At 49.2% G+C, this 10790-nt stretch overlaps 2 protein-coding genes across 4 annotated transcripts in view; one reads left to right on the plus strand and one right to left on the minus strand.

Annotated features, from left to right (window-relative positions):
• The window catches only part of TMIGD1 (transmembrane and immunoglobulin domain containing 1), a 32962-nt gene extending 25231 nt beyond the window's left edge, over positions 1-7731 (minus strand). For 2 of the 3 annotated variants that reach the window (XM_087702851.1, XM_087702853.1), the window contains exon 1: positions 7515-7621. The gene's annotated coding sequence lies outside the window, so the exon portion shown is untranslated. Of the gene's footprint in view, positions 1-7514 lie in introns of all 3 variants that reach the window. The other variant, XM_087702852.1, reaches the window with a different exon arrangement.
• CPD (carboxypeptidase D) overlaps positions 7662-10790 on the plus strand; it is a 46722-nt gene continuing 43593 nt past the window's right edge. Inside the window, exon 1 of the mRNA XM_087702850.1 lies at positions 7662-8332. Within this exon, the coding sequence (XP_087558976.1) occupies positions 7662-8332 (671 nt within the window). The remainder of the gene's footprint in view (positions 8333-10790) is intronic.

A 10790-nucleotide genomic window follows, 5' to 3' on the forward strand; every position in this document is an offset into this window, starting at 1 on the left:
GACCACACCTAGAATCCTACATCCAATTTTGGTCATCAGGGTATAGAAAAGATGTGGAGATTCTGGAAAGAGTGCAGAGAAGAGCAACAAAGAGGATTAGGGGACTGGAGGCTAAAACATATGAAGAACGGTTGCAGGAACTGGGAATGTCTGGTTTAATAGAAAGAAGGACCAGGGGAGACATGATAGCATCTTCCAATATCTCAGGGGTTGCCCCAAAGAAGAGGGAGTCAAGCTATTCTCCAAAGCACCTGAGGGTAGAACAAGAAGCAATGGGTGGAAACTAATCAAGGAGAGAAGCAACTTAGAATTGAGGAGAAATTTCCTGACAGTGAGAACAATTAATCAGTGGAACAGAAGTTGCCTCCAGAAGTTGTGAATGCCCCAACACTGGAAGTCTTTAAGAAGATGTTGGATAGCCATTTGTCTGAAACGGTATAGGGTCTCCTGCCTAGGCAGGGGGTTGGACTAGAAGACCTCCAAGGTCCCTTCCAACTCTTATTCTGTTAAGGGTAAAACCTATGAAGAACGGTTGCAGGAACTGGGTATGTCTAGTTGACTGAAAAGAAGGACCAGGGGAGACATGATGGGAGTCTTCCAATATCTCAGGGGTTGCCCCAAAGAAGAGGGAGTCAAGCTATTCTCCAAGGCACCTGTGGGCAGAACAAGAAGCAATGGGTGGAAACTAATCAAGGAGAGAAGCAACTTAGAACTGAGAAATCTCCTGACAGAACAATTAATCAGTGGAATAGAAGTTGCCTCCAGAAGTTGTGAATGCCCCAACAGTGAAAGTTTTAAAGTTTTGTCCTTTTAGGGAAGTTTTGAAGCTGAACTTCCTTAGTGAACGTGGTAAAGGTTGAGAGGGCCATACACGATGTGGGGGTTGGACTAGAAGACCTCCAAGGTCCCTTCCAGCTCTATTCTGATTCAATGGATGGAAAGTAATCAAGGACAGAAGCAACTTAGAACTGAGGAGAAATTTCCTGACAGTCAGAACAATTAATCAGTGGAACAGAAGTTGCCTCCAGAAGTTGTGAATGCCCAACACTGGAAGCCTTTAAGAAGGTGCTGGATAGCCATTTGTCTGGAACGGTATAGGGTTTCCTGCCTAGGCAGGGGGTTGGATTAGAAGACCTCCAGGGTCCCTTCCAACTCGGCTGTTCTAGTTCTATTTTTAAGATTAGCTTGGTCTCTTTTGTTTTGAAACACTTGGCAGCAGCCGGTAGGAAAAACCTCTGTGTGTGAATCTTCTGCCCTCTGACTGATCATATGACCTCTTCGTTTTCACAACACTCACAGTCTTAGCGAGGAGGACACCCCTGGAAAGAGATTACAGGTTAATAAAAACAAAACAATCCAGGAGCGCAGAAGCCAGCAAGGGAAACGAAGCACGCATGGAGAACAAGCCTGCTGAAAGTTAATTCTTAAAAAGTTGTAAAATTCTTCGAAGGACCTATTGTTTGAGCGCAGCTTCTTCCCTTATTGGCGGCTTTTATAGATAGAGGCATGCCAAGTAGTTTACAGTTCAGGTAATCCTCGACTTATGACCCTGATGGAGCCCAGAATTCCTGTTGTTAAGCAAGATGGTTTTTAAGTGAGCTTTGCCCCCCTTTACGACCTGTCTTGCCACTGTTAGGTAAGATCCCCGTTGTGAGAGCGAGTGCGTTCAGAGGAGCGTTGTGAGAGTTGTGTTGGAGAACACACAAACCAGCATACAGACACACTGCGGTTTAAATAGGCTTTTACTTTCGTGGAAATAGAAGTATATCAGAGTCCATCAAACAGTCCAAGTCATACACGGATAAGACAGTCAGTCATCAACGTCTTTCAGTTAAGGGATAATCCAAATAACATAGTCCAGTATCATATAATCGGTTTGGCATTCAAAGTTTGCTAGCAGTTGCAAAACTTACAATAGCTCACGGCACTTTCTAACAGCCAGCTTCCAAAACACTCAGATCAGCCCAGCATCTAACAAAACAGAGAGCTAACAGTCATTCTGGCTCCCTCTTATGGCCAATTGAGGAAACAGCAACCAATCACATTTTACAGTAGGATTTAAAGAAACAGGTATAGCATTGTTACATGATTTATATATTGCCAACCCAACCGTTAGATTATATTCCTGACAGCCACCGTCGTTAGGTGAATCACTGCAGTTGTTAAATTAGTCAGGCGAATCTGCCTCCCCCGTTGAGAGTTGGCTGGTCAGAAGGTCGCAACGGGGGATCGTGTGACCCCAGGACACAGCAACCGTCGTAAGTGTGCGTCAGTCGCCAAGAGTCTGAATTTTGAGCACGTCGCCATGGGGATGCTGCAATGGTTGTTAACTGTGGGGAAAAAAGTCATGTCACTTTTTTCAGAGCAGTTGTAACTTAAACGAACAGTTGTAAGTCAACAATTGGGCAGACTACCTGTACAAAAGGTGTTGGTTATGGCCTAGAATGCTCTACATATCTTGGGCCAGGCTACCTATGGAGCCGTCTTTGCCCCATCACGGGGATTTGTCCCACCTGGTCAGGTAGACCTCATTAGCTCAAGAATTCTGTCCAGAAAGAGAATTTGGACTAGATTCAGGATTCAGGATTTGGGCCTGGCTAGTCTAGGGAAGAGAAGGACCAGGGGAGACAGGAGAGCATCTTCCAATATTTGAGGAGTTGCCACAGAGAGGAAGAGGGTCAAGCTATTCTCCAAGGCACCCGAAGGCCAGAGAAGGAAGAATGGATGGAAACTGACCAAGGAGAGATTCAACCTGGAAATAAGGAGGAATTTTCTGACAGTGAGAACCATCAACCCATGGAAGAGAAGTTGTGGGAGCTTCATCACTGGAGGCTTTCAAGAAGAGTCTGGGCTGCCATCGGTCAGAAATGGTGTGGGGTCTCCAGCTTGGGCGGATGGGTTGGATTAGATGACCTCCAAGGTCCCTTCCAACTGTTAATCTGAGTAATGAGTAACCAAGGAGAGAAGCAGCCTGGAATTGAGGAGAAACTTCCTCACAGTGAGGACAATTAACCAGTGGAACAGAAGTTGTGTGTGCTAGAGAAGGAGAGAGGGTAGGAAGAGGAAGAGTAGGCATAGGGGAGAGGCAAGGGAAGAAGGAAGGGGAAGGAGAGGAGGAAGGAAGGGAGAGAAAGAGAAGGAGAGACGGTAGGAAGAGGAAGAGTAGAAGTAGGGGAGAGGCAAGGGAAGAAGGGAAGGAGAGGAGGAAGGAAGGGAGAGAAAGGAGAGAAGGTAGGAAGGGGAAGGGAAGAGTAGAAGTAGGGGAGAGGGAAGGGAAGAAGGAAGGGGAAGGAGAGGAAGAAGGAAGAAAATAGAGAATGGAGGGAGGGAGAAAAGAAAGGGAAAATGAGGTGGTGCTACAACAGGAAGAAGGGATGGTAAATAAAGCAACCCAAATAGTATATTATAACCTATTAAATGAAATAATAAATGCATAAGAATGATAAATGTACAGAAGAATAACAACTATGTGAATGTATACAACTTAAAATGCTATGTAAGAGTTTTGTTTTGTTTTTAAAAATGAAGTTGTGGGTGCTTCATCACTGGAGGCTTTTTAAGAAGAAAATGGACAGCCACCTGTCTGAAGTGGTTTAAGGTCGCCTGCTTGAGCTAGATGGCCTCCAAGGTCCCTCCCAGCTCTGTCATTCTAGGATTCTCTGTCCCCTGGGAACCAGCATTCCTGAGAGCATTTCCTTGTACATTTCATTTTCATTTCATTTTCATTTTCCCTTTATTTGTATGCCGCCCTTTTCCCTGGGGGGACTCAGGGTGGCTCACAGTTCAAAAAAAAAAAAGGGGGGGGAGGACAAACAATTTCCAACATACAGATAATACAACATATTAAAAAACACAACAGCCACACAATTCGAGTGGGGTTAGAGTCTTAAGCCCAGGCCAGCCGGGACAGCCAGATCTTTAGGGCGGCGCGGAAGGACTGGAGGGTGGTGAGGGTCCGAATCTCCACGGGGAGTTCGTTCCAGAGGGTCGGAGCAGCCACCGAGAAGGCTCTCCTCCGGGTAGAAGGCTCTCCTCCGGGTACAGCCTTTGGAACCGACGGCCTCTGCAGAGAAAGCATCAGCCCAACCCAGCGGATGAAATCAGAAACCCAGGGAGGTGTGGGGGGGGCTTCCTCCCCCCATCGCTTGCTTGGCATCGGGCCCCCCCAGTTCCAGGGAAAAGAGGACGAGGCCAGAGGTGGAACTCGGCGATGAAAAATCAAACACATCTCAAACGTTGGTTGTTTTTTTTCCCCCCGACAGAAAGGAATGAATTACTCACAGCCGGTTACAGCTGGCCCGTAACTCAACGCCACAACAGGATTGAGAGGGGAGGCGATCGAGAATGGGATAAGGAGAGCTAGCTTGCTTTATTCTGCCCTCACCCTCTTAGATCTGGTTTCAAACAAGGGTAAAGATTGCAACAGGAAAAAAAAACAGCAGAGTTTGGCACAACTAAGGAGCCCCCCCCTCTGCTGAATTCCCTCCACAGTTCTAGTCTGACCTGAGGTTGCATCTAAATCAAGATCAAGGGAGGTACTAATACCACTCTATAAAGCCTTAGTAAGGCCACACCTAGAATTCTGCATCCAGTTTTGGTCACCATACTATAAAAAAAGTTGTGGAGACTCTGGAAAGAGTGCAGAGAAGAGCAAGAAAGATAATGAGGGGACTGGAGGCTAAAACATACGATGGAGGGTTGCGGGAACTGGACCTGGCTAGTCTAGAGGAGAGAAGGACCAGGGGAGACAGGAGAGCATCTTCCAATATTTGAGGGGCTGCCTCAGAGATGAGGAAGGGGGTCAAGTTATTCTCCAAGGCACCCGAAGGCCAGAGAAGGAAGAATGGATGGAAAATGATTCAACCTGGAAATAAGGAGGAATTTAATGGCAGTGAGAACCATCAACCCATGGAACAGGAGTTGCCTTCAGAGGTTGTAGGACCTTCATCACTGGGAAGGCCACACTTGGAATATTTGGATCCAGTTTTGGCCGCCACGATGTAGAAAAGATGTGGAGACTCTAGAAAGAGTGCAGAGAAGAACAAGAAAGAGGATTAGGGGACTGGAGGCTAAAAAATATATGAAGAACGGTTGCAGGAACTGGGTATGTCTAGTTGAATGGAAAGAAGGACTAGGGGAGACAGGATAGCAGCCTTCCAACATTTCAGGGGTTGCCCCAAAGAAGAGGGAGTCAAGCTGTTCTTCAAGGCACCTGAGGGCAGAACAAGAAGCAATGGGTGGAAACTAATCAAGGAGAGAAGCAACTTAGAACTGAGGAGGAATTTCCTGACAGTCAGAACAATTAACCAGTGGAACAGAAGTTGCCTCCAGAAGTTATGAATGCCTCAACGCTGGAAGTCTTAAAGAAGATTCTGGATAGCCATCTGTCTGAAATGGTATAGGGTTTCCTGCCTAGGCAGGGGGTTGGACTAGAAGACCTCCGAGGTCCCTTCCAACTCTGCTATTCTATTCTATTCTATTCCATTCCCTGTTCTATTTCTGTTCTATTCTATTCTCTGTTCTATTCATTCCATTCCATTCTCTGTTCTCTTTCTGTTCTGTTCTATTTCATTCCATTCTAGGACCTGGAAGCCATTCGGCAACGAGGGCAGTTTGCATGGTATGAGCCGCCCAAGGGACCCCAAGAATTGTCCCTGTGGCGCAGCGGCATTATGTGTCGGCTGTAACTTCCGAATACTCTCCAAGGTTAGCCCTGCAGAGAGAGCACTGCAGTTGTCCAGACCAGGGGTGTCAAACTCGATTTCATTGAGGGCTGCATCAGGGTTGCCTTTGACCTCGGGAGGGCCGGGGGGCGTGGTCAGGATGGGCGTGGCCAGCTCGACATCCCTCGTGTCGGGGGGGGCACCTGTGGTGGCCAAGTGCTAAGGCAGGACTTCCCTCAGACTCTCCCTCCCTCTCATAATCTTCCTTCCTTCTTTCTGCCCCTCCCTCCCCCCTTCCCTCCCTGATGACGTTATCTAGTTGGGTCATGAGATGTCTGCAAGGAAAGAAACAAGCTCAGAGAGCACCAGGGACCCCACAATCATCCACCCACCCACCCTTCCTTCCTTCCCTCTGTCCCTCCTTCCTTTCCTGATGATGTTCTCTAGTTGGGTCATGAGATGTCTGCAAGAAAGAAAACAAGCTCAGAAAGCACCAAGGATCCCGCAATCACCCACCCACCCACCCACCCACCCACCCACCCTTCTTTCCTTCCTTTTTCCTTCCCTCTTCATTCTCCTTTCTTATTCTGTCCCTTCTTTTTCCTTTCTTGCTCCCTTCCCACCTTCAATTCTTTTTCTTTGCCTTTCCGCTTTCCCTTTCTCCTTTCCTGTCCCTCCTTGCGTGCTCAAATGCAAAAGGGGAAGAAACATTTCTCTTTTTGTTTTTAGTTTCTTTGGCCAGCCCTCTGCCAGCGAAAATGGAGCCCGGGGCGGGGGGGGGGAAATGCGCTGCCCCACCGGGCCCCGTTTTCAGCCGTTGACGGTCTCCTGCAGCCTTTCGCCAGCGAAAACGTACCTTGGGGGAAATGTGCACCCCTGTGCCTCATTTTTGCTGATGGAAGGGTGCAGGAAGCTGTCGTGGCCGAAAACGGGGCAGGGTGTATGTGTGTGGCCCCCTCAAGCTCCATTTTTGCTGGCAGAGACACTGTGAGCTGGTCCTTTGCTGTTTCCAGGCCACACCATGGGCCAGATCTAAGCAGCCCCGTGGGCCAGATCCGGCCCCTGGGCCTTGAGTTTGCTACAGATGGCATGAACACGGGTCACTGATCCAAGGAGGGGGCCTGCATTTTGCCTTTTTTTTTCAATATATTTTTATTATTTTTACATTTAAAAGAAGCCTGCATTTTGGCTTTAAATCGGCCTCATTTGTGGCATTAACCCAGTGGTGAAATCTAAAATATTTTGCTATCAGTTATGTGGGCGTGGCTTGGTGGGGGTGTCATGTGACTGGGCGGGCGTGGCTAGGTAGTCATGTGACCTGGGGGATCAAAAGACAGAAACTGACTTTAATAATGTCCTACTTGGGCAGGGTTGGACTAGATGACCTCCAGGTCCCTTCCAGTCCTGGATTATCCTCTGAAGCTGCTTCTATTGCCAGGATTGTAGTCCTTCCTTCCTCTCCTTTTTCCATCCCCCTTCTTTCTTTCTTTCTTTTTCTTTCTTTCTCTCCCTCTCCTCCTATCGCCCTTCTCATTGGTCGTCATTAATTATTCCCGCCCAGCTTTCCTTGGACCCGCCTTCCACCCCGCCCTCTCTTACATCATTGACTCCTCCACAACACCGGCTATCGCCCTTTTCATTGGTCGCCATCATTAATCATTCCCGCCCACCTCTCCTTGGGCCCGCCCTCTACCCCTCCTCCTTTACGTCATTGACTCCACCCCGGCTTTCCACGTATCGTTCCCCATTCCTCTCCACCTTGAGGCGAACTATCCCCACCCCTTTCGGGCCCCACCCTATCGGCTCTTAGCCCGCCTTCCACCGCGACATCCTCGTGCCCTCATTGGCTACCTGAGAACCTCCCTAGTGGATACTTTCACGCCCCTTTCCGATTGGCCGGCCACTCTCTTCCCGGCGCACCAATCGGGTGTCGAGGTACCTCAGGAGCGTTCTCCTCGCTGAGGCGGCGGCGACCTGTCAGGAACGAAGCGGGGCGTTATGGCGGGTCGAGGCCGGCGCGGCGCGGCTTGGAGCCCGTGGATTCCGCTCCTTTTGCTGCTCTCGTGGCGGGGCGGCGGGGCCCGCGCGGCGGCGCATATCAAGAAGGCCGAGGCCGCCGCTTCTTATTCCTCGGAGGCCCCGCATTACTTGGACGAGGCCGAGCTGGGCGAGACGCTGAGGCGGCTGTGTGAGGAGGAGGCTCCGCGGGGCCTGGCGCGGCGCTTCTCCATCGGCCGCTCCAGCCAGGGGCGCGAGCTGTGGGTGCTGCGCCTCAGCGAAGGCCTCCCGGGGGGCGAAGGCGCGGACGGCGGCGGGCCTCCCCTGGCGGGCCGCCCTCAGGTGAAGCTGGTGGCCAACATGCACGGCGACGAGGCGCTGGGCCGGCAGCTGCTGGTGCGCCTGGCCCGGGAGGTGGTGGCCGGCTGGGCCCGCGGGGAGCCTCGCGCCCGCCGCCTCCTCAACACCACCGACCTCTTCCTCCTGCCCAGCCTCAACCCGGACGGCTTCGCCCGATCCCGGGAAGGGGACTGCCAAGGGACCGGCGGGAGGGAGAACGGGCGCGGCCGAGACCTCAACCGCAGCTTCCCCGACCAGTTCGGCGCCGCGCAGCCTGACCTGGCCGCCGTGCCCGAGGTGCGCGCGCTGATGGAGTGGATGCGGCGCAATCGGTGAGGAAGAAGAGGAGGAGGAGGAGGAGGAAGACGGAGAAGCGCACGTGGGGGGCGGGGCTTGCCGGGTCTGCGCTTTGAAGCGCCGCCTTGTTGCTAGTGGTGGCCACGCCCCCTCATTTGGGGTTTAGTGTGTATAGAATAGATGTATGCAATACACACACATCACATCACATCACATTCTGTTATATCAAAGCACCAAATATGGGAGGGAATAGCTTGAAATAGATGTATACTAATCTCCCTTTATTTATTTATCAGCATATATGCAACCCTTAACTTTAACTTTTAATAGATTTATATGCTGCCCAATCCCGTAGGACTCCGGGCGGCTTACAGAAAAAGTTAATATAGGAGGTAAAATAAATAACAATTTAAAAAGAACGCACCATACACTCAATCTGGGTGGGGCTGGACCTCATTCCTGAAGTCAAGAGCCCCAGGCCTGCCGGAATAGCCAGGTTTTAGTGTCATTTTTTTTTTTTGTCATTTATTGGACATTTATAGTGGCTTTTCGGAAGGCCGAGAGTGTGGGGAGGGTCCGGATCTCTACGGGTAGATCGTTCCAAAGGGTCGGAGCAGCTACAGAGAAGGCCCTCCTCCGAGGAGTCGCCAGCCGGCATTGTCGACGGCACCCGGAGAAGGCCCAGTCTGTGAGTTCTTATCGGCCGTTGGGAGGTATGTGGCAGGAGGCGGTCTCCCAGATATCCAGGTCCTAGGCCATGTAGGGCTTTAAAGGTGATGGCCAGCACCTTGAGGTGTGTGTGGAGACCGATCGGTAGCCAGTGCAGCTCATGGAGGATAGGACACACACACACACACACATATATATATATATATTATATATATATATATAAAACCACAGTTTGCACTGCCCAACTCAAAGGGGCGTGACCACCACAACTAGGAATAATGCAGCACTTATTATTTAGAGAGAGAGAGTGTGTGTAATATACACATATATATGTACATACATGCAAACACACGTGTCCTTGACTGGCAACAGTCTTTGGTGACCATTCGAAGTTGCAATGGCACTGAAAAGTGACTTATGACCACGAGGATGCTGCAACAGTTGTATGTGTGAAAAAGAGTCATAAGTCACTCTTTCAGTGCCATAATAACTGAGCGGTCATTAAATGTAGTGTAAGTCGAGGAATATGCACACGCACACAAACATATGTATATAGGGGTGTATATATAGGTGTGTGTAAGAATATTTGTAGCTCAGGGTTGGCATGAGAGATCCTTGGTGCTCTCTGAGCTTGCTTGTTTTCTTGCAGACGTTTTATGACCCAACTAGGTAACATCATCAGTGCCTGTAAGGAGTTTGCTGTCAGTTTATATTCTTATGCCTTGCCCTGTCAAGTGTTGGTGGGGGTGGTCTTAGACATTCTTTGGTTGGATTGTTTCCTGTTGGCTTCTTTGGCAATTTCTTGATTGGGGTGTTGTTTACTTGATTGGTGGTCTGATGTTAACCTTGGCATCTATGCTGATCTGGGTGCTAATTGCTGATGGAGAGATTTTTTGGTTCCTTTTGAGGCTGAATGACAGTCTCTTGCCTAGTCTGTATAGGTATTGTTAATATCTATGTGTCTGTTGATGGCCGACTTGATGGCTTCTGGAAATTCCCTGGTGTTTTGGGACTTGGCTTGGTCTAGAACAGTGATGGCAAACCTTTTCGGCACTGAGAGCGTGCACACACTCGTCAGGGCCACTACCTGGAAGAGGTGCTGCCCATGAGGCATGTATGTGCCAGAAAATGGACTTCCGACCAGTGAGTCTTTCGGTTACTGGCGTGCATGCACACTTAATGACCAGCTTGCCAGCGTACATGCTCATGCTGGAAAATGGAAGACCAGCTCTTCCAGTTTCTGGCACTGCCGCACGCACAATGGCGTCATCGCATGCATCATCACACATGCATATGCACCAGAAACCCAGAAGAGAAACAGTTAACACGGCTCCGTGTGCCACTTCAGGCATGTGTGTCATAGGTTTGCCATCACGGGTCTAGAATGTCATATTTTCCCAATGAAACTGTGATGAAATCTGTCTGTATATTGTGAAATTAAATGTAATGAAACATCTGCAAGAAAACAAGCAAGCTTAGAGAGCACCAAGGACCCCTCATATATTTATATATAATATAAAAAATCTAACACATTTATATATTTTGCTGGGCTCTTATGACTCTATAAGTTACATAAACTTTATTGTCATTTTTTGCATACTCGTATTGAAATGAAATGTTGATGCACCTCAATAACTTAAGACCATCAGCATATCTAATATTCCTTTTTCCTCCTGTTCCTTCCAAAATAACAACCCTGTGAGGTGGGTTGGGCTGAGAGAGAGGGACTGACCCAAAGTTACCCAATTGGATTTCATGCCTGAGGCCAGACTAGAACTCACTGGCTCCTGGTGATTGGCTCAAAGCCACCAAGCTGCTTTTCAT

This window comes from Thamnophis sirtalis, unplaced genomic scaffold, assembly GCF_051295495.1.
Source record: "Thamnophis sirtalis isolate CommonGarterSnake01/CBP01778 unplaced genomic scaffold, rThaSir2_p1.2 scaffold_17, whole genome shotgun sequence".
Lineage (NCBI taxonomy): Eukaryota > Metazoa > Chordata > Lepidosauria > Squamata > Natricidae > Thamnophis > Thamnophis sirtalis.